This window comes from Gekko japonicus, unplaced genomic scaffold (genome assembly GCF_001447785.1).
Source record: "Gekko japonicus isolate JY-2015 unplaced genomic scaffold, Gekko_japonicus_V1.1 scaffold265, whole genome shotgun sequence".
Taxonomy (NCBI): Eukaryota; Metazoa; Chordata; class Lepidosauria; order Squamata; family Gekkonidae; genus Gekko; species Gekko japonicus.
Window position 1 is genome coordinate 960,347 of NW_015176459.1, and position 24,428 is coordinate 984,774.

The following is a 24,428-nucleotide window of genomic DNA, read 5'->3' on the forward strand; positions in this document are numbered from 1 at the left end:
ATGCTCTTTTACTTTTGGGGGGATTTAAGTATCTCCCTGATATTTTTTCCAACTTTTCAGATTTTTGTGCACACCTGGGGACTGCCCCAAGTGTGCACAAAAATCTCCCTCCCCCCCAGGCGCCCCCGATGCGCAGATTTAGGTATCCGCACACCAGGGGGCACCTTCACTATTAGATATATAGATTGTCTTTTACATGCTGTAAGCTGCCTGAGTCCCATGTGCGGAAAGGGTGCAGGGTATAAATTAAACAAACAAACAACTCATCACATAGTTTTGCAAGCAAGAACCAGTGATTTAACTGAACACAGTGAGAGCTGCATTTTCCTCTTCACTGCTATATTTATGTGTTATTAGTTTTGTTGCTTTGTTCTGAATCATGGGCACTCAATGAAATTGCTGAGCGGTCAGGTTAGAACGGATAAAAGGAAGTACTTCTTCACCCAAAGAGTGATTGGCGCATGGAATTCACTGCCACAGGAAGTGGTGGCGGCTACAAGCATGGACGGCTTCAAAAGGGAATTAGATAAGCATATGGAGCAGAGGTCCATCAGTGGCTATTAGCCACAAGGTATAGATAGGGACTCCAGGGCAAGTGATGTTCTGTCTTCTTGGTGCTTGGGGAGGTCAACAGTGGGAGGGCTTCTAATGTCCTGGCCCCACTGGTGGACCTCCTGATGGCACTGGTATTTCTGGCCACTGTGTGATACAGAGTGTTAGGCTGGATGGGCCTTTGGCCTGATCCAACATTGGCGGCCTGATCCAACATTGGCGTCTCTTATGTTCTTAAGATTGAGTTAAAATAAATTCTATTTTAAATTGTATTGCAAGTTCTGTTCCTGAGTTAGCCCCATAGTACCCACACAGAAAGCGGTTATACTGCCACACAATGTCATGGTCTTTCCAGACTTTCCCTGCCCTCAGTATGCTCTTTTCCAAACCTGTTTTTATTTTGCTTTAGGAAGGAATGCTGTCCAGGTGCATCCTCACACCATGTGGATGAGAAAGTGTGCATTTTTAAAGGTCCCACATCAGTACAATCTTCCTGCTTTCAACTCCTCACAACTACCATTTTTCTTGCCACACTGGAGGGCTTTTATTTTTAAAGAAAAAAATCAGTAATTGCTATAGCACTATAGCAATGGCCACCTTTCAAAAGCTCTCTAAAAGCACTCTAGTGGTGGGCCAGGAAAAATGGCAGCTGCAAGGGGCAGAAGTCAGAAAGTGTACAAAAAACTCCCATGTAGAAAATCCATTGCCAATATCCATGAGTCTGCATCAGCAGTGAAAGCAACACAGACGATCCCTGCTTTGTGGAAGCAGCCCTGCTTGAAAACAGAACCAATAATCTACTCTTAACCTAATCCACCTCACAGGGTTACTGTGAAAGTAAAATGTGGGAGGGGCAAAAACCATTACACCACTTTGAGCTCCTTGGTGAGAAGGTAGAATAAAAGGTTAAGAGTTAGATATTGTGACAGGCTGCACTTTAAAAGCAGGTTTCTGAGTGCACCTACATCAGAGAGCCAAGAGGTAAAGATTTAACAGCGGTTATACTGCCACACAATGTCATGGTCTTTCCAGACTTTCCCTGCCCTCAGTATGCTCTTTTCCAAACCTGTTTTTATTTTGCTTTAGGAAGGAATGCTGTCCAGGTGCATCCTCACACCATGTGGATGAGAAAGTGTGCATTTTTAAAGGTCCCACATCAGTACAATCTTCCTGCTTTCAACTCCTCACAACTACCATTTTTCTTGCCACACTGGAGGGCTTTTATTTTTAAAGAAAAAAATCAGTAATTGCTATAGCACTATAGCAATGGCCACCTTTCAAAAGCTCTCTAAAAGCACTCTAGTGGTGGGCCAGGAAAAATGGCAGCTGCAAGGGGCAGAAGTCAGAAAGTGTACAAAAAACTCCCATGTAGAAAATCCATTGCCAATATCCATGAGTCTGCATCAGCAGTGAAAGCAACACAGACGATCCCTGCTTTGTGGAAGCAGCCCTGCTTGAAAACAGAACCAATAATCTACTCTTAACCTAATCCACCTCACAGGGTTACTGTGAAAGTAAAATGTGGGAGGGGCAAAAACCATTACACCACTTTGAGCTCCTTGGTGAGAAGGTAGAATAAAAGGTTAAGAGTTAGATATTGTGACAGGCTGCACTTTAAAAGCAGGTTTCTGAGTGCACCTACATCAGAGAGCCAAGAGGTAAAGATTTAACTTCCCCCCTGGAATGGAGAGCTTGAGTGACAGGCTGCTCCTCTTCTCTGATTGCCCAGCATTTGCTGAGGGAAATATATGATTAGCTGTGTCCTGAGGGGAGAGTCAGTTTGAGTTCAGTTCAGTTTGGAGCTGTTCTGTCAGGTAGAACCATTCTGAAGACAGTCAGTTGGTTTCTGACAGTTTGGAGTCAGTGTGTCTGATAGGAAAAGTCAGAAAGGTTCAACTACTGAGTGAAAGAAAAAGACTCCTTGCCATAACTGTGTTATATCTATAACCTGAGGAGGAATTCAAATTAAGAATTCATAGTCTCAGTGTCAGCATAAGCTGAAGTCTGTTTTATACAGACACCAGAGAAAGGGGAGAGAGTTTTTGGCAAGAGTGATTGAGATAGTGTGTCCAGAAAAGGAATAGGGTTAATTCTTCTGAGGAGAAGAAGATTAATTCCTGCCCAGTATGAAAGAGGGTTTAGCTCTGAGGAGGACCCTGGTCTGTTGTAAAGGGAAAACGGTTTTAGACGTTTCAGAGAATAGCGATAAACTGTAACATCAACAAAGGAGTGAGTTAGGTTCACAAAGATAGTGACCAGCTCCAGGAAATCTGAATTGCCATAGGAAACTCTCTAAGGAAACATTTGTTGCTGTAATTAATACACTAAGTAAAACACCTCTTACTGCTAAGAACTAAGAATACCGGAAAATAAGCTTTAACAACATAGTTTTTGCCAGTTTAAAGAAATGAATTATGTACCATCTACAACTTTTACTTCAGCGATCCCCATCCCTGACTACACCTATTCATCCCCTGCCTGTTGAATAAACTTGATCTTTTGTTTTACTGTTAATCTGTCTCCAGTGCCATTTCAAAAGAAAAATAAGAAGAGGGCTCCTGCTTTTCCACAGAAAGTTCGTTGGGCAGAGCTAAAAGCTGAATTACGGTATATTCTGTAGACAGGGTGGGACAGAAAGTCTTTAATAAACCACATTCGTTTACATGCTACTAGGGGCCGCTCAGTCACGGAAGGGTACTAAAAAGAATTTTGGTGGGAAAATCTGCCTCAGAGTGGAGAAAGTGACAGGGGTCCGTCATAGATACTTTATACCAGAAGGAGGATTGTTTTGTGTTATGAGATGCAGTTCATATTCACATAATTGCTTTACCAATATGCCTCTTTTAAAGATGATCTTATTGTTAGTTGCTCTGAGATTCCCTAGAGACTAAAAAGCAGCTCAGAGCAAATTAAAACTTATAATTATATCCAATTCTGAATGAGGCCCTAGAGTGTGGATCAAAAATCCACTCAATTGGGCCAGGGAGAGACAGAGGGATGTTTCTACAAGCCCGAGGGACAGACAAAGGTTTGCAGAAAAATCTGAAATTTAAAAAAATAGAAGCAACATCTGTAACTTTAAGAGTTGAATGCCGACTGATATATCATATTGTCATGTCAGGAGACTATGTTCTGAGAGCTTGGTGGCCATTTTGTGTGTTGCTAGGCAACCACAATAATATTGCCAAACTATGACAACTTCACCCACTTCCTTGTCTCTGAGGCAGAATTTTCCTTCCATTTTTCTCTCTCTTTCTAGCTGAACAGCCCTTTTTGTCTAGTTTCTTCTCTGAAGATCTGTGGCTGTCCCACCCTGTCACAATATAATATTTTGCTACTGGTTCAGCTCATGAATCTTTAACTTAAATCACTGAAATGGCAGTGTTCTAAAATAACAAAATATTTTATTCAACATAGAGGGGGAAATGTTGGTGAAATCAGGGTAAGATGTCTGAGGTAAATCAGTAATGAATTTTGAGGTAAATCAGCATAGGCACAGATTATAATGCATATGTTTCAAGCAACTGAGGGTTTCTGAAGCTTTTCACACAGTCTTAGGATCTTTAAGATGAGAGGCTTTTGTTTCAGTCTTTCCTAAACACTCCAGTATACTTTCTTGAGCTTAACTGTCTTTTGGTTTCCAGAAGGAAGGGATACACTATCCAGTCCCAAATTCCTTCACTAAACATACCAGTACACTTTCTTAAGTTTTACTGCCTCTTCAGGTTTCAGAAGGCAGTTTCTAAACACACCAGACCAGGGATCACTCTGGTCCTTAGAGCTAACTCCCCCTTTTTAACTGAATCGGGAATTTCTTCTTTCACTAGAAGATTTATTCTGAGGCATTAACCCTTCACAGTCCTTCACATGTTTATATAGCTCTTATGAGCTTTTAAAGTGCAGTCCATCCCACAAGCCTTCTCTGCCTCAGTTTCTTTTCAGTCTAAGGCCAGGAAGAGGGACTGAAAAAGGTAATAGATAGGAGAGAGGTGCTGCTGGACAACTGCTGCCTGCAACTGACCTTAGATTGGGGTGTAACCCTTGAAGACAAATACCCCAGGATAAAAGTAATTTATTATGAGGCAATTGTTTCATTGTTTTTTGCATTTTAATAATCCTGTATCCTTATAACAACCCTGTGAAGGTGCAATAGGTTGAGAGATGGGCCAAGGATTGGCTAAATGCCAGTTGCTGAGCTTCATGGGCAATCAACACTCCTATGTACAAATCTGACAGAGTGCTACAGTGACAACAAATTCTTAGTCCCTTTCCATCCAGACTTGAGTGTGTTTCTGGGCCCTATTTTTCTTCCACCCAGCCTTTAACCAGTTCATTCAGGATTCCAAGCTTTTTATATTAGCATTCTGATGCTTCCCCCGTGTTCCGTGAACCTCTTAGGTGCTAAAAGCTGTCAACACTTATTCATTCTAAAGTAAGCAGAAACCCCATGACATTTTTCAGGATCAGGCCCCATGCTCTGCTTACAGGCTGATGTGGGAACTGCTAAAACGCACAGAAGCTCCAGTGTGGGAGGAGAACTATTCTGAGACCTTCTGTACAGTTAGTGTTGCCAGGGAAGCTGTTCCTTCACAGCATGTTTTTGGAGCATCCTTACTGTTTCATTGCCAGAGTCTGCATTGAAATGTATCCATCACATTTTTTTAGCTTGCCAGTCTGCTACAGAGCTCAGAGTGGGGTACTTGGTTCTCCCCGCCTCCATTCTTTCTTCACAATGACTCTCTGAGGTAGGTTAGGCTGAGAAAGATCACCTGTCTTCATGAGGAAGAGAGAGAAAGTGTGGTGTAGCAGGGTGTTAGACTAGGACTGGGAACATCCTGGATCAAATCCCCACTCTGCCATGAAGCTCCTTGGGTGACTGGGCCAGTCATTCTCTCTCAATCTAATCTACCTCTCAGGATTGTTGGGAGGACAGGATAGAGGAGAAACATGTTTGTTGCCCTGAATTTATTGGAGGAAGATAAAAATTCATAGACATGAACCTGCTTATCCCACTTCCAGTAAACTAACCACTATTCCACGCTAGCTCTCTGCATTTTTACTTGTCTCCTGATATCCTGGCTTTCACATGAGCTGGCAGTGATGGAAGGAAAAGCCTTGAAGCTTTTTCCAGAGTTCTCCTGCTTGGAGCATCTGGCCAAATGATTATGAACATGATGCTTTCGAGCATGTGCAAGGTACTTTTTTTTGTCATCAATGAGGTCTGGTTCATATACTCACCTGTCTGACATACTGCATATTGTGGAAAACAGATCCAGGTGGTCAGCCGTGTTTGCTTGGAGCATCTGGCCAAATGATTATGAACATGATGCTTTCGAGCATGTGCAAGGTACTTTTTTTTGTCATCAATGAGGTCTGGTTCATATACTCACCTGTCTGACATACTGCATATTGTGGAAAATAGATCCCGGTTGTTATGCCAACTTCTCCAGGAAATTCCTGGAGACCCAATCCAAGTTATCTACCAAGGAAAATTGGGTGTTTGTGGCTGTGCGTAAGTTCTATACCAGTCTATACAGAGGTCGGATGGCGAATGAGACGCTCGCTATATCCCAGGAAGTGAGACAACACGCTAGTCCTTAAATAAATGTTGTCTTTACTAAAGGTTTCTGCAGTCATACAAAATCGGAATCATACAAATTCATACAAGCTCCTTAGTTACAATAGTACATTAGAACAATTACAGCATAGAAAATAACAAAAGCATCAAAATGGGGAAGACACAATGGGGCACGGCTATACTCATCTGAGGTCCAGCTGAGGAAGAACTCTCCTCCTTGGAACGCTGGGCAGCCGAAATGCAGCAGCTTGTGAACTCCAAGGCACACAGGTAGGACCAGCCAAACCACGTGTGAGCTCTCTGGGTCGCGACTCCGGAGAACTTAGGTAGTAGAGTCACTTGTAGCACCTTAGTGCACTGCTATGGGGAAGGTGGGTTAACCAGAGAGACAAAGGAGAGTTTCTCCTTAAATAAACTCTTTTTGGGGCATGTGCTATCCAGCCATAAACTATCAAACCCGTCCTCTAAACTATCACTACTGGATGAAGAGGGGGTGACGAGGGGATGACGAAGGGGATGACGCTCTCCTAAGGGGTGGTGGCAATATGCAGATCCTACTCCTACATCAAAGGTGCCTTTTGGCAAGGTGTGAATCTTCCGTTCCCATGGACACCTCTTGATTTGCAGATCTGGTTCCTGCTCCAAAGCCATAAACGCTATTGTCTTTAGATCTCCAAACCAGATTAAGGGAGTAGGGTCACTTGCTCTTTCCATTCCAAGAATGCCGGGGTTCGCTGGGGATTTTCCACAGCTCTCCAAGTGGGTGCAATGGCGCGGTGTCTTCTCCATCCCAAAGAGTCATGGGATACATTCCAGGGACGCACATGGTCCGTATGTGCAACGGCAGGCCCAGGCCAGCCTATTTCTAGGCAAGCATGAGATGCAGAACAAAGCAACACACAACATACAGCAATCCCTGAATACACAATGCATAGGTATTCATGCTAGAGACACACATAAGCAGCATCACCACTATACAGAAATACAAACATAAGCTCATATCGTTACAGTCCCCCCTTTCGCGGCGGCAGAACTAAAAGTTCGGCCTGCCACGACAACAAAACATTGAGTCCACGTGGCGGGTGCCACTCCAAGGCGCTGGCATGGAAGTGAAACGTCATCATGCCAGGCAGGTGCAAAAGAATGTCCAAGTCCATGCGTTGGTGACCCCTATGTGATCTGGTTTGGTGTGGTCATGAACAGAGTCCGGGCCCATGACAGGCAACGTCAGCAGAAAGAGCAGGCAGGCAGGCAGACACGTCTTCGGTGTCGGGGTGTCGCCATCCAGACAGAGGCATCCGTGCTTCCTGTCTAAATCTAGCTAACGTTGGAGGACGGGTTTCTTTCCTTTGAAAAAGGAAAAATACCTTCCTAGCCAAATAGACCTCTGGATCGTCATAGGGACCTTGCTTTTCATTGTGAAAGATTTCGGTCAGACAATACTCAGGATTCAGATAGGTGATCACCTGCGTGATCCATGCCTCTCCTGTGGCTCGAACCAAGTTGCCGGAAGATATTGCTGAATTAATGTCAGCAAGGGCAGTTCCAGTGGCACACTTACGAGCCAACATGGTGAGATCCTCACCTTCCAACCCCGCATAAGAGGTGGTAGCGGTGGTGGCCCACTGCACAAAGTTCTTCTCGGTCAATGGACCGAGCTCTTCAGCAACGGCTTTGCACTCCTCCTGTCGCCAAGGGCGATTCTCCACGACAGTTTTCGTGCGTGGCCTGTTGTTGTTTATGGTCACCGTTTGATTAGTGACGCTCACCGGATTAACCGGAATGGGCTCCGTTGAGTCCGAGTCGTCCTCCGACTGCGAAGCCGGGTCCCGGTAGAGGTCCAGGTCATCCTGCTCAGTAGAGCCATCAGGATGCCTGGCAGGGCTCTCCGTATGGGAAATCCTGCCTCTATCTCTGGGCGTATCGGGCTCCTTTTTCCGGAGTGCGGGTTTCGAACTAGGAGTCGGGCTAACCTCACCGGTAGGGTCGCGTTTGCGATCTAAGAGGTAGTCCGCAGTGGACTGTGCCTTTCTGAGCTCCTCAGTGACCGTAGTCAGAGCAGTCTCGGCTTGGGCGGCTTTCTCCTGTGCGGCTTTACACAAAAGCTTGGTCTCATGGACCTGGTCGGAGAGAGCCTTTTTGTCCATGACTAAATTGACTCGGTCAGTCCTAAGTTGCTGGATCTCATCGTCAGCAATCCTTTGGGACTCACTCAGCTCTTCCTGAGATTCCAGTCTCCTCTGTTCCAACAGACCCTCATAGTGTGCCTTCTGGACATCCAATCTATTGGCGTGTTCAGATCGCTCCTTCTCAAGAGTGATCTGCAACTTTGCCACGTCCTCTCGAGCACGGGTCTCCAGGGACTTTATGTGAGCGGTCTGTTCTTCCCTGAGGATCCTTATCTCAGATTCATGTCCGTTTCCCAGGACTGTTCGCAACTGGGCCAGATCCTCTCTGGCGCGCTCCTCAAGGGAGTTTAAGCGAGCAACCTGTTCATCCCTAAGGATTCTAATCTCGGACTCGTGTCCGGCTCTCATGGATGTCTGCAACTGTGCCCGATCTTCTCGAGCTTGCTCCTCGAGAGACCGTATACGTGCAGCCTGCTCCTCCTTGAGAGTTCGGACCTGGGAATCGTGCGCTTTCCCTAGGTCTACCGCCAGTTTGGCCAAGTCCTCTCGAGCGAGCTCCTCTAGGGACTGTATATGGGCAATCCGTTCTTCCTTAATTAGTCTGATTGTGGATTCGTGTCCAGTTTTCATGAGCACTATTTGTTGGTCCCTCTCACTCAGTTGTGCCGCTTGATCTGCAATGCGATCTTGAGCCGTGCGCAACTGACTTTCCTTTTCGGCCAGTTGAGCCTTCAGAACCTTGGTGTGGTCCTTGAATGCATCCAACTGTTTGGCCGTCTCCTCCAGTTCATGATTGAGGGATCCTACTTGCTCGCGGGCGGACCCTAACTGGTGATCCTTGTCGACTATTTGGTTAAACAGAGCCTCGATATGGCCTTGCGCTGCATCTAGCTGGGCCATCCAGCTAAGCTTCAGTCGTTCCCATGCTTGTCGGGAGGATACCCATCCTAGTCCGAAGAATAGCACAGCTGTGAGAGTATGCCAAAACATTGGCAGCCAAATGGTGGACGAATCCCACCAAGCGGCAGACTCTAGCACATTGTGCACGAACTGTAGGAACGTATCCTGGCCGTGACTGAACATTGGCGACTGTGCACCCATGATTGGTGTGCGGGGGTAGTGCTCACTCGCGGGTATCTTACAGTGGTATCCGGGTGTCCGAGATGGCTCACGCCGGGTCAGCTGCAAGTATAACCTCGGTGACGGCACTAATTCAGGCAAAAGGGTTTACCCTTTGCACGTGTGGATTTTCCGAGTTAAAGAACGCTGTTCTTCCTCACGGGTTATCCAAGAACCGTGGACGGTGTGACCTTTGCGATCGCACCACCCGTTTAGATCTCTGGCAAACAGGCGTACAGAGATCAAGGCTGTACCTGAGGGTATTTCAACCCTAGGTAGCCTGAGTTTCAGGCTTTGCGGATAAGGAAGAGCTACTTCCTTTCCAGGAGCAACCAGAACCTGGACCGTAGTCCTTGAAGGGTGTTGGAATTCCGGGGGGATCAGTCCCGTTTTCCCTTGGCAGACCCAACTGCGCCAGATAGTGAGGTTTTCCCTACTGGAGAACTTAGCTCCTAGGGACGGGACGGCTACAGCGCGCAGCTTGTGCCGATCCCGTGCGAGTTGTCCTCAGCTCGCTTCGGGGGAGGGAGAATATTACGGGCGCAGCCTCTTGGCTGGGCACCGAAGTCGGGGAGCGTTTTAAGGAGACAGGGGTTTATATGTTCCTGCGTGTATGTAGTGCTTGTGCAACTGGGGGTCCCTAACCAGGTCCTCTTCGTAGTCGCGCCTCGGTGTCCACCCACAACGATAGGATCGGAGCGCGAAACCGAGGATGCTCCTGGGTTTAGAGGGAAAGGGGTAGAAATCCCTCCCGCAGTACAGATGCCACTAAAGGCCAAGCACGCAGACGGAAACCTCTCACACTTCCCTACGCTAGAGCGTCCAAACGACCAGATCGTTTCTCCACGTTTTGGGTCCTTCGGAACCGAATGGTTGGGTACCGGTTCCGAGGGGTCCAAAGGTCGCCTCACACGGGGCACCAGATCTGTTATGCCAACTTCTCCAGGAAATTCCTGGAGACCCAATCCAAGTTATCTACCAAGGAAAATTGGGTGTTTGTGGCTGTGCGTAAGTTCTATACCAGTCTATACAGAGGTCGGATGGCGAATGAGACGCTCGGCTATATCCCAGGAAGTGAGACAACACGCTAGTCCTTAAATAAATGTTGTCTTTACTAAAGGTTTTTCATCAGGCATACAAAATCGGAATCACACAAATTCATACAAGCTCCTTAGTTACAATAGTACATTAGAACAATTACAGCATAGAAAATAACAAAAGCATCAAAATGGGGATGACACAATGGGGCACGGCTATACTCATCTGAGGTCCAGCTGAGGAAGAACTCTCCTCCTTGGAACGCTGGGCAGCCGAAATGCAGCAGCTTGTGAACTCCAAGGCACACAGGTAGGACCAGCCAAACCACGTGTGAGCTCTCTGGGTCGCGACTCCGGAGAACTTAGGTAGTAGAGTCACTTGTAGCACCTTAGTGCACTGCTATGGGGAGGGTGGGTTAACCAGAGAGACAAAGGAGAGTTTCTCCTTAAATAAACTCTTTTTGGGGCATGTGCTATCCAGCCATAAACTATCAAACCCGTCCTCTAAACTATCACTACTGGATGAAGAGGGGGTGACGAGGGGATGACGAAGGGGATGACGCTTTACTAAGGGGTGGTGGCAATATGCAGATCCTACTCCTACATCAAAGGTGCCTTTTGGCAAGGTGTGAATCTTCCGTTCCCATGGACACCTCTTGATTTGCAGATCTGGTTCCTGCTCCAAAGCCATAAACGCTATTGTCTTTAGATCTCCAAACCAGATTAAGGGAGTAGGGTCACTTGCTCTTTCCATTCCAAGAATGCCGGGGTTCGCTGGGGATTTTCCATAGCTCTCCAAGTGGGTGCAATGGCGCGGTGTCTTCTCCATCCCAAAGAGTCATGGGATACATTCCAGGGACGCACATGGTCCGTATGTGCAACGGCAGGCCCAGGCCAGCCTATTTCTAGGCAAGGGAGGGTAAGTTGCTTCCTCCCTGCCTCTCCCCACCCCTGCCTGCCTGGGGCCAGGGAGGGCCTTCGCGGGGCTTCCTTGCACTCCCATCGGCCTTGCAGGTCCACCTCTGAGCCCCTCATGGGCTCTGCAGTGGAGCTGCAAGGCCGCGGACGCTGGCCGGGACCGTTGGGGGCGGGGTGTGTGGTCTTATGACACACTTCTGGTGATGTCAGGGGGTGTGGCATATGCTAATGAGTTATGCTAATGAGTTCCCCTAGCTCTTTTTCTACGAAACGACCCCTGCTTCAAAATTAAACATTTGTTGGTCTTGAAGGTGCCACTGGACTCTAAATTTGTTCAATTGTGGAAAACAGCTTCCTTGTCATCCTTTTTGAATTCAATGGATTCTCCCTTTCCAACCCCCTGCTCCAGTTCTCAATGCTCTCTTCCAAATCTCCCACAATTTCTCTTTTGACACCAAGTATAGTTTTCTGCGTCATCAAGGCAAGAGTGTGAAGGTATCATCAGGACAGCATGTTGTTCCCCAATGATATTGTTTCTAAGGAAACAACACTTTCTAAATACGGGAGGGTGTTTCTGACAGTTTATGCAAAACTGTACATCACTTTAGAGGGGAACAGCAGTGCCCCACATGCTCTTTTTCTTCCAGCATCCATTAACAGAAGCTTTTCCAGCTCCCAGGTGCTCAATTACTGGTGTCTTCAGCAATCGTTTTTTGTGCCTTTGGGTTGAAATGGTTTATTAAAGAACCTCAGCTGGGCATGCTGTGAAGCTGTGCATAACAAGCATTCCACCTTCGGTGTTGCATCCGATGGTTGCCTCCCCTCAGTTAAGGAGGATGCCTTATAACAGGTACAATGGAGGATATGACATGATAGGATTACAAGAACGGAGAACAAGAACAGCCTTATGTTGGGTGAAGGAGGTAACATCAGAAATATGGTGTGTTTTTTTAATGGATTGTGGATACATGCACATTTTCTTATAAGTGAAGGTGCTGGTTGTTTGAAGGACCACTTGTACCCATATGAGCTTGCTCACCAGTTAAGAGCCAGTTTGGTATAGTGGTTAAGTGCGTGGACTCTAATCTGGGAGAACCAGGTTTGACTCCCCACTTCTCCACTTGCCCCTGCTGGATGACCTTGGGCAAGCCGTAGTTCTGGCACCGCTGTTCTTGAAAAAGAGCAGTTTCTGTCAGCCCCACCTACCTCACAGGGTGTCTGTTGTGGGGAGGGGGAGGGGAAGGAGTTTGTAAGCCGCTCTGAGACACCTTTGGGTAGTGAAGGGCGGGGTATAAATCCAATCTCTTCTTCTTCTTCTTCTTCTTCAATCTTTCCTCCTCTCCTCTCCTGCCATTGTAGGTGAAGTGAGGAGAGTAGCCACTAGAGACATGGCCTTCTCAGTGGTGGCGCCTTAGTTCTGAAACGCCTTTCCGTTAGCAGCTCACCTCAAATACAGTTTATTCAGCTTTAGGTTACAAGTAAAGTCTACCTTGTTAATCCAGACCTTTAATTTTTCAGGATAGTCTTGCATACTTTTTGGGTTGTTTGGCTCAGTTTCTTGCTGGTATTATCTCATATTTTATTGCTGGCTTTAGATTACGCTGTTTATGTTTCTTGATACTGTTCTTATGTATGCACTTGGATCCCACAGAATATTTCTGCTGATGGAAGGGATTTCTGGCAGCAGAGATGACCTTTTTCATCTTCTCCCTCTCACTGTAGCCCTGAATGCTGTCCCTGACAGACAAGGGACTCCATGGAACAGCATGAGATGTTTAAGGCAGGGGTGTCAAACATGTGCTCCATGGTCTGGATCTGGCTCCCGCAGGGCTCCTATCTGGCCCTTGAGCAACTGACTCTCTCCTGCTTCCTTCTCCAGTTCTGCTACTGCTGCTTCACAGCTTGCTTTGCCAGATTCTCTCAATCACACAGGAGAGATTGGTTGAGCCTCTTTCCCCTCCTCCTTCCAGAGCTTGCTTTCTCGCCAGACTCCCTCAATCGCACAGGAGACAAAGGCAAGGCCTTTCTTCCCTTCCATTGATTGAGGCTCCTCCCCTTTGTTTGACTGCCTCAATTGCACAAGAGAAATACAAAGCATCTCTAAGACCAACAAAGTTTTATTCAAGGTGTGAGCTTTTGTGTGCCTTGCTACAGTGTGTGTGTGTATTTTGTTCTGCTCTTACAGTGTGTGTATTTTGCTGGGCTCATTATGCTGTGGCTGTACTGGGTGCAACTGGGTTTGCCCTCCTGTATTCATGCCCTCATGATCCAGTCTTTCTTAGTAGGAAAGCAATGTGAACTATTTAGATGAGGAATAACAACAAGCCAGTGAGGTGGATTACGCTGAGATTGTGTGTTCAGCCAAGTTCACCCAGCACATTTCCTTTGTAGACTGGGGATTTTGAGCTTAGACTTCCCAGATAGTAAGCTAATACTGACCACTCTATATGGCTGTCTCTCTATTCTTGCACTGCCTCATAGGAGTTGCAGTTATTTTTCTGGGAAGACTATAGTTTTGTAGACAAACACATAGCCCTCACTCTGTATCATGATGCCTTCACATGTTCTTGACCAGCACATGAAGTAATTTATGTACAAAAGCTCACAATGCCCAGCCATTTCATGTTTTCCCCTGAGTCCTAGGCTCAGAAAACTGACCATATTTCTGTAATGAATGTCAATAAATTAAAAGTAGGTTTGCAGCTTACAGATATGCATCTGAACAGCATACTCAAGATTGCTACAGCACAGACATTTTGATGTAATAATTCAAAGCAAGAGGTGTCAGTTAGCAGAAACTGTTAAATAAACAAAATATTGCAAGAGTGCTAATGTTTTAAGCATGTTTTTAATTTAAGTAAAAAATATTTGTGTTTGTTTGTGTCCTTTATAAAGTTTATATCTTTGCTACCTGGCATTACATTTTATGACACACATGGCCCAGCCCAGCAAGGTCTCATTTACGTCAGATCTGGCCCTTATAACAAATGAGTTCGACACCCTGGATCTGCAGCAGGAGGGGGTAACCATTGCCAACCTCCAGATGACACCTGGATACCTCCTGCTATTACAGTTGATCTCCAGACCACCATGCTCAGTTCCCCTGGAGAAAATGGCTTCTTTGGAGGGTGGAATCTATGGCACTATCCCCTGCTGAGGCCCTTCCCCTCCCCAGGCTCCATCCCCCATATCTCCAGGTATTTCCCAACTTAGAGCTGGCAACCCTAGGAGAAGGGAACTAGAGAAAAATGCTCCCTCTCTGAGCACATCCTCCAGAGGGTCCAACCTATCATCTTTTATTATTTCATACTGAGAGGCAGCTGACAAACTCAAATGATAAAGTACTCTAACTAAACAATGAGGAATTTCACATTACGCTTTTTAACCTGGTTTGAAGCTGTTTTTGAGTAAACCGGTATAGGACTGCCATTGCACACATGGCTTTCCCCTTCCGGTAAAGAGCTGGATCTGAAGCGATTTGTCATTTCAGACTGCACCGCTTTTCCCCCGCCATTTTTCGCCCATGCGGGCAATCTCCGGCTTTTTTTGGTTTTTTGGGAAATGTTCACTTTATAGCGCTATAGCACTATAACAAAACACTCCAGGCATTCCAATTTTTGGAAACGTTCACTTTATAGCACTATAGCGTTATAGCACTATAACAAAACACTCCAGGCATTCCAATTTTTGGAACCGTCCACTTTATAGCGCTATAGCGCTATAACACTATAACAAAACACTCCAGGCATGTTAATCAAAGCGATATAAAGCGAACGTTCCAGAAGCAAAAAAAGCCAGAGATCACCGTGTGGCCGAAAAACGGCAGGAAAAAGCACATTGGAACCGGGAGAGGAAACTGAAGACTACTTGGAAGCAGTTGATAGGTAAAAGGCTTCAGCCCCGTTTCCTAAACGGGACAGAAGCATTTGTGTCTGAAATTACAAATATATTCCGGTAGGGAACCGGTTCTAAAACGGTTCTGTCTGAAATGACAGACCAGAAACCGTTTGGGAACCGTTCCTCTCCCGGAATATATCGTCTCTTTGAAATTCCTCAATGCTAAATTATTCATCCATTCACTTTTTCTCAGCCTAACCTACCCCACAGGGTTATTGTTGTAAGGATAAAATAGAGAAATGGAAAATCATATTGTAAGCTGCTTTGGGTCCCTATTGGGGAGGGAAAAAAGGGTATAAAGATCTACATAGCAACAATAATCCTAAACAGAGTTATACCCTTCTAAGCCCATTGACTTCAATTGATTTACAATGTTATTTAGGACACCATTGTGGCTCAAGGTCATTCAGTGAGCTCAATTGCAGAGGGTAGATTTGAACCTGACTCTTTCTGGGTCCTTGCCTAGCATGTTAATCAAATGTACCAGTTTAAAAATGTCCTTTATAGATACCATCTCAAAAAGGTACCTATGTAGGGATTTAGTCTAAGTATTTGACTTACCGGTTTAAAAAGGTGAGCAATCAGTAAAATGTCGGTCAGTGAGGTGACGAACTGGGCATTGCATTTTTGCTGCAATTAGGAAGAAGTTTCTTAGATAGTATACATATGCACTATACAAATTAAGCACAGTAGAAATGATAAACGTATATTATGCACAGGAAATCTAATTCTAACATAATCATGAATTTGCCTGGTCGTCTCAAAACAATAGAACCAGAGGGGTCTTTTTGAGCTGGAAAGGAAACAGACATGAAATGTGTGTTAAAATTTGTTGCCCTGATGCGACTTGTCTTTATTCTAGTCCTCATCATGCCATTCATTTGGTAAAGCTATTTTGTAGCCTTCATTCTAATCTAAATCAGATATTAAAATGTATAAGCAATTGCTAAATAAATGAGATTAATTGCCAAAGCAATTATGATCGAGCAGCTGGGTGAACAATTACTGACTCTAGCATAATTAGTCTAGCAGCACAGGATCACTGTAAATAAATCAGGCCTACCAGGACCAGCAGGATTGCTGCAGTAGGTTCCCAGTTACAATATTTCTTCTGCATTTCATAACCTTTGGACTTGGACAACTAATCAAGCCATAATTGGCTATTTACCTGACAAGCAAAAAAAGATTATTGGTACTGCAGAGCAATGTGCAGGCTTTAATTTATTATCTTGTACGTGAAGGCCGATCTACTGGGATGTTTGGGAGCATAATGAGAATATTATTCATAAGGTCAACGTTGCCAAATGGTTACAAATGCTTCATAAAAGCTGACTGGCAGGGAGATTCTATAAAGTTGCCTCAGGGCTTCTCAAAGTTTATCAGTCAGAGGCACTTTTCCAGGTCAAAGAAAATCACTCAAATCTGCTACACCATTTGGTTTCTTTCCCAGACCTGTCTGTCTGCTTGCCCTCTACCTGACAAATAGGATGTTCCCAGACCTTATTCTGTCAAAATTTACCACCATGCCAGAGCAATGCACTGAATTAATCTACGCAAAGCTGCTGTTCTTGTATTCTTCAAAAGAGAAGGACTGCAAGCAAGAAATGGCTTACACATGTCTGCAAACCAAGAATACATGTGTACTGACTAGGGTTGCCAGACCCCCTGGTGGAGACGAGGTCCCCAGCTTCCAAGTAGCTGGCTGGTGGGGGACTTACCGGGAGAAAGAGAAAGACCCAGGCTACATTGCCAGTGTCACAAACGAAGTGGTATTTGGGCAAAAACTCTATGGTAGAAGCCATTTTTATCATACAGTTTTTGCTCATATACAAGAACATCCCCTGGATATCACTGGAATGATGACATCATTTCCTGTGTGATGCCAGTGATATGGCCCGAGCCTCCGTCCCGCTCCTGGTAAGTCCCTCCATCCCCTGCCGGTTGCCAGGAGGGCCCTGCAACCCTAGCATAGTCTGTTATGTTCCAGCAGTACTATGCATGCTGTAAGTCAAGTGTACAGGCAAGGTGTAGTGGTTTGAGTGTTGGACTAGGATCTGGGAGACCCAGGTTTGAATCCCCATTTGACCATGGAGGCTTGCTGGGTGACCTTGGGCCAGTCACGTACTTTGGGGACAAAGCTGGGGTATAAATGAAATAAATACAGAAATAATGCAATTGAATGATTTTGTTCATACATCAGCAATGCCATGCATGGCAGTGGTCATGGGCAAACAGGGCTAGGCAGGCATGCAGGTCACACCTACCCGGTAGGATATAGTCTGAGACCAGTGATCTCATCATTGTATGTTTGTGTGTGTGTGTGTGGGGTTTGTCACAGTTTTTCATTTTGTCAGAGAGAGAAAGAAAAAGTCTGGAGCTGGCTGGGAAAGATTGTTTATAAATTCCTGGGATAAAGGAAGCAGCCTGCAGAGAAGCAGAAAAGGGTTACCTGTGTTGTTCATTACTTTGGGAGTGGTACTCTAAGGCTGCGGTCACACGGACCTCTTACCGCGCTAGTTTTCCCGCAGTTCTTCTATCTGCGACATTTTATATCGCTTGGAGGTGGTCAGACGGTTCCTCTGTCTTTCGCTTCACACAGCACGCCATCCCTGCGGTGGCGCATTTTTTTAAAAAAAACCCTGCACATGCGCTTGGGCGTACATACAAACTAAGAAGACCAAAATAAAAGTTAGCGCCTGTTTGCACAAGCGCATAACTTAAACCGGAAACACAAAAAGGGGGGGTAGCGCGGTCACGGCGGATTGCTGTCCAGATACCAAAACCGCGGATACAAAGCGCAAGATACTGGAAAACACCTGTTCCAACGGGTGTCAGAAAACGCGAATAAAAAGAGCAGAAACTGCGGGACTCAGCCCGCTTCGGTGTGGGAGGCGGGTTTGCCAATATGAACAGGAAACTTTAATGCGCGAGGGATCAGCAGCGAAGCCCGCACTAAATGTCCGTGTGACCTTACCCTGTGTGTGTGTGCTTGCTTGCTTGTGCTTGCATGCTTCCCATCCACTCAACCAGTATAATCCCCATATGAACAAATATTACCAGTCCTCATCTCCCAGCAGTGCATGTTCCCCACCCACTTTAATACCCATTACTATTATAATACAGGGAGCTTGTAAGAAATCAAATAACAATAAAGCATTAAGACAGAATAACGAGCATGGAATGTGCTTCAGGTCTTCATATTTCTGTATGTTACCAAAAAGGAGGACATTTCATCCCTGGCTCTTGGTGGTCCCTAACTACATATTGCAATGAATTTGCTTCTCTGGTTGAAGTCTCTTGATATCCCCCCTTCATAAATATAAACAAGTTTGCTGTTTTCTGAACCGTGGAAACACGCAACAAGAGATCTAGAAAAGGCAGAGCGGCTCATTTTACTCCCAACCTCATAAAAACAACCCAATGATGATAAATGAAAACGATTTTCCACAGCCATCATCATACCAGTTGCCCATTAATGTTACATGAGCTTCCCGTTATATTGGGACCCATCAATATAATCTCTGGAGGACATTTTTATAAGCCTCAGAAATATTTTACAAGAAGAGAGAATCAGAGAGTTCCTGGCTAAAGCTGATGAAGAAATCCCTTTTTGAAAAACACTCTCTGTGTGTGTGTGTGTGTGTGTGTGTGTGTATTTTAAAATGTGTTCACGCCACTTTCCAAAAATTGCCTTATTGTCTTTTACTACCCTGCAGTGCTTGCTGTAAGGATGGTAAAGTGTGGTCACAAGAAGAGCCCTGTATGGAGAAAACCATGGTCCATCTCTTTCCAGCGATGGGCAGCAAAATGCCTCTAGAAGGCTCATAAGCGTGTTGTGAAAATGATGGCTATTTCATGCTGCTAAAAGAGATGGCAGCATAAACTTCCTATGACATTTACAGACCAAGAGAAAATTCCACTCCATGTTGATGATTGTGGCTCCAAGGGTCACTCCTTCTTCCAGAGCTTCCAAAAGAAGGATTGGCATGAAAGAGGCCTCTTTAACTATCTGCAGGCTTTCTAACGTCTTAAGCCACTCAATACAACTGAGAATTAGCAGGGTCAAAGGGATAGCAGAAAATATTGAGGGGGGGGGCAGTACCTGCTGCCCCTTGGAGTAATTCGTGATTTCAAACTTGGTACCTTCAGACGACCCCTTTCACTTGACGCGTCTGTCATGGAACTCACCATGTTGCAGGATGTTCTGGCGTGCGTTGTCAAATGCAATGCTTAGCTCATGAAGGGCAAATGCTGGTCCGTTAGACCACACTGCTGTTCTTCCGTAAATCAGGAACAGGGGTTAGAACATGGCCAGTACTCCTCTGTAGCTGCACACTGCATGGAAAGATTAGCAATGAAGGACATGTCTTTCAGGGAAGCTTATAGATCATTGCTTGTCTTCTTGAAGATCCCCTAGTGCACTTCTGAGGAAGTCCAGGTTTCCCCTGAGCATAGGCTGAAAACCACCGGATTAGGAAAGATCCCACTAACAATGGGGGAGGGGAGGGGTTGTTGTTGTTCAGTCGCACAGTCGAGTCCGACTCTTCGCGACCCCATGGACCACGCTGTGCCAGGCCTTCCGGTCTTCTACCGTCCTCTGAAGTTTGCTCAACTTCATGTTCATTGCATCTATGACACTGTCTAACCATCTCATCCTTTGGGAGGTTAATTTGATTCATAAATCCTTAGCCTTTATGCCTGTCTACTGGCCCTCCAGGTCAGCTGGCTGGCCACTGTGTGAAACAGAATCCTGGAACTGGTCTAAACTAGCAAGTCCCTTCTTGTGTTCTTTTTCCTTTATAGAAAGAAACACAGACACATGGGACCATTCAGAAATAGCCCTTCCCATCTGAAGTGGCCTAGTATTCTAACCCTGATATGGTTGCATGTGTAGATCAGGCCTGAAGAAGGAGAAGAGTTGGTTTTTATACCCCACTTTTCTCTACCTTAAGGAGACTTGGAGCGGCTTACTATCACCTTCCTTTCCTCTCTCCCCACAGCAGGCACCCTTGTGAGGTAGGTGGGGCTAAGAGAGTTCTGAGAGAATAGTGACTGGCCCAAGGTCACCCAGCAGGCTTCCTATGGAGGAGTGAGGAATCAAACTTGGTTCTCCAGATGAGAGTGCGCCACTCTTAACCACTACACTACGCTGGCTCTGTTAAGAAGGAGGGGAAAAGATTGTCTTATTATTAGCAGGGAGGAGGTTGTTCAAGGCACATGAAAACCTGACAAGAAGGCATGGAAGTGGAAACAGGAGAAGATGGCACAGAAGGCTTGCAGTGGTTTTGGGGTGAAAGCAAGCTAATGTTTATGCCATGCAGTTTTGTGGCAAGACAGGGTACAAGGAGGGGGATAGAAAGCAGATTTTAGAGGGAGAGGCAAGATGGTGCTGAGTCTTCATTTCTGATCCATTTTTGAAACAACCACATCAACAGCATAATTACCCCCACCCCCACACATATCGCTGCCCCCAGGATGTTTCTGTCCTCAGAAGTAATGTAATTTCGACACTAGCATGCTGTCATCTTCAGCCCAAAATGCAATGCCAGCAATTTGAGGTGCTATTTACCTAATAGTTCCATTTTTGAGCTCTTGTCTCCCGTATTTATCTCCTAATGCAGCCACATAGTCGGGGCCCTCTGTTTGCAATGTACGGGCATTCCAAAGCATATAATGAGTTTCCGTCAAATGCTCAGTTAGCTGCCTGCTCTGAGGATAACTCATTTTGACTGAGAATTGGGGAGGGAGAGTGGAAGAGGGAGTCCAGCATTCTCAGGCAATGAGAGCAAATCTTTTAGGAGGCAGACGGATGGTAATTTCTGTACTGTAGTGGAACTGGCTTCCCTTTTAGCACTAGTGTAGTGCTAATTGTGGCACAAAGTTAATGTTACTGTTTTTAAAAAGCACAGAATCTGCACATGGAGCAGAAAAATCATGGAAATAACTCCCACCCCAGGGCAGTTTTCATGTGGGAAAATGGCTTGAGAGAAGCCCTTCTTCCCCCAGTGGTTCCGTTCTGAGCCCATTTGGGCTCTCCTTTGTAAAAGAAGTCATTCCCTGCAGCCGCTGTATGGCTGTGGGGAACATGAGTTGGGGCCAGGTAACCCAGACCCACTCTTTAAAAGTTGCTGTTGTTCAGTCGCACAGTCAAGTCCGACTCTTTGCGACCCCATGGACCAGATCACGCCAGGCCTTCCTGTCTTCCGCCGTCCTCTGAAGCTGGCTCAATTTCATGTTTGTTGCATCTATGACACTGTCTAACCATCTCATCCTTTGCCGTCCCCGTCTTCTTTGACCTTCAATCTTTAAAAGAGCAACATTTAATTTGACCCTGAGATCCAGTATCGGTATTTTGATACCTTTTCAAATGTATAAATACATCTAATTCTCAACATGGTCCCATCTGTGGATATTTAAATCTGCAAACCGGAGCCATGTAGAAAGAAAACACATATTTCTATGAACTTGGGGGATTCCCCCTAAGTTTGCAGAAAAAATGTGAACATTTCAAAAAGGAGGAGGACTTTCAATCCCCCCCCAAACAAATAAAGTGATGGTAAACTCACCATCGGTGGGGAGGGAAGGAAGAGCCAGCTGAACCTGAGTGCCTGGAAGCAGTGGGGGGTGGGCAGCTCAGGCAGGTGGTGGGGGGGGCAGACAGGTGAGCCAGTGTGGCAGAGGGGAAAGGAAGAGGGGCCTGGGGGAGTGAGGGAGATAGTGGCAGCACTAAAGGAAGTGTGGAAGGGTGCAGCCAGCAGTAGTGCAGATAGGCGAGCAAGGCCATGAGGAAGGGAGAAGGCAAAAGAGAAGGAAAGACAGAGGAGAAGAGAGAGGCAGTGGCAGAGGAGCAAAGGCAACAGATTGACAGGATGAAACAGCATAGGAAAGGTAAAACAAAACAAAACAAAAGTGCTGGAGAAGGGATACATACACTATTAAAAGACAATGGATTTGCTTGAAACTGTACATATGCCTTCAGAAACTGTATGTCCAGAGTTCAGAGTTCACTGAGAATCTTAATAAGAATGCAGATGAAGGCGATGTGTTAAATATTATATAGTTAGACTTCTAAAAAGCATTAAACCAAGTACATTACTGCAGACTCTTGAGTTAATTTAGCTGGGATGGAATAAGAGGCCAGATCATTTCATGGAGAAGTAAATCGTTAAACAACAGGAAGCAGAAGACTGGAATATATAGACGGTTCTCACAATGGAGGGAAGTAAGTAGTGAAGTTCCCCAGGGAGCTGTATTCAGTTTGCTTTGTTTGCTAAGGCTTTTAATGGGGTCTAACCTGCATGCGTTTTCTTGGGTTGAGGGGTTCATTAGGCCCAAATACGCATTGTATTGAGTATGGTTTTATTTTGGAATCATAAACCACTCTGAGCTGCAAGGGAAAGGTGGGGTATAAATATCGTAATAAATAAATATGAATCAATACTATTTAATTTATTCATAAATGATTTGGAAACAGGGTAAACAGTGATGTAGTCAAGATCACTAAATTTTCAGGATGGTAAAAACTAAAGTGGATTATGAAGAGGATCACAAGATCCAAGAGAATCTCTCCAAACTGGCTGAGAGGGCAACGTGTGGTTGGTTAAGAGTTGTTGGATTAGTAATTGGGAGACCCGGGTTTGAATCCCCGCTTGTGCAATGGAAGTTTGCTGGGTGGCCCTGGATATTGGGAGAAAAATCCTGAATGGCCCTGGGAGAAGCATTTTTTGCCCTACTGCAGGGCTGCAAGTGCTGCATTCCATACATGTGCAACTCCAAAATGGGGCAATAAGACTTCCTGGGGCCCTTTTGGCTCAGGAAAACATCATGGTGGAGGGAAGGCAGAAGTCCCTCCTCCCCACATGCTGTGGTCCTGAGCCAAAGTGGACCTCTGGCTGCAGGGAAAGCTTGTTAGAAAACACAACATGTAGTCTAGTTGATATATGTCTCTGGAGAGGTTAAGCCTAGTGATTCACATGCAGTGTCAGTTTACCAGTTTCAGAGAGTTATTAATGTAGGGAGTCTTTGACAATCATGTAGTCTGAATGGTCCCATCCTGCCTACCACCTCCAACCCCACATTGTTCTGCTGCATGCCGACAGCAGGTCTTAGATAGCTTGAAAAGTGGATCAGAGACATTAATGAAGGATAGATTGTCAGCAATGACTGTGAGCTATGAAGACATAATGGAACCTCCATGTTCAGAGGCAGTTTGCCACTGAGTACTCCAGCTGCTGGAGGCAATAACATGGGAAGCTTTGGCCTGATTCAAAATTGTTCCTCCCAGATTCTTGCATTCATGGCGGTGAAATATAACAGTTCTAAAATATCCTTCTGCAAAATTATTATCTGCACACTCTTTAAAGACTGGTGCATGCCAGGCATAAACAGTACAGTCTTAAGCAGTGTTACATTACTCTCAGTGCACAGAAGACAGTGGGCTTGGAAGGGTGTAACTGTGTTTAGGATTACACTTTAAAACCACACTGGGGCATGCACTCTTATTCATTTAGTGAATTTAGGGTGAATGAGTGCTTATAATTCTATTGCCAAACCTTTATGGCTTTCCTATTGTTTCCCCCATTCTGAGTTAATAATTTTGCACGAGAATATTATCTGATAATTGTAAATGGCAAGAATGAAGTGTTATTTGGCAGACATCCCTGAGTGTGACTCAGGGTAAAAACAGAATTTGAAAAACATTTAGGTCCGATTCATTTGCTCTTCTCCCCCAGGTTTGGCTGCACAGCAATTTGCAGAGGCCAGCTACCATGTAAATGACCTCATTTCTTCCCTGTTCTCCAACAGGGTGTCAATAAGCAGCTGCTCCCCTCCTTCAGGAGTGAACACCAACGGATCAGACGAATATTTCCATTCTGCGAATCATGCAGAGCAGACATTCCGCAAGATGGAGAGTTATCTGCAGCAGAAGCAACTCTGTGATGTTCTCCTCATTGCCGGAGACCACAGGATTCCAGCTCACAGGTAAGTCGCTTGACCCTCCAGCTTCACATCTCAGGACCCTCTCTTCTGTCTTCACCTTTCCTTTCTTTGGATAAAGGTAAAGGTAAAGGGTCCCTTGCTCGAAAGCCAGTCGAATCCGACTCTAGGGTTGCAGTGCTCATCTCCGTTTCAAAGCCGAAGAGCCAGCGCTGTCCAAAGACATTTCTGTGGTCATGTGGCCGGCATGACTAAACGCCA

General features: G+C 45.5%; 1 protein-coding gene across 1 annotated transcript in view; it reads left to right on the plus strand.

Moving 5' to 3' along the window:
• Window positions 1–24,428, plus strand: part of KLHL4 (kelch like family member 4) — a 62,307-nt gene that overhangs the window by 17,904 nt on the left and 19,975 nt on the right. The window contains exon 2 of the mRNA XM_015426984.1: window positions 24,036–24,212. Coding sequence (XP_015282470.1) covers window positions 24,036–24,212 — 177 coding nt within the window. The remainder of the gene's footprint in view (window positions 1–24,035; window positions 24,213–24,428) is intronic.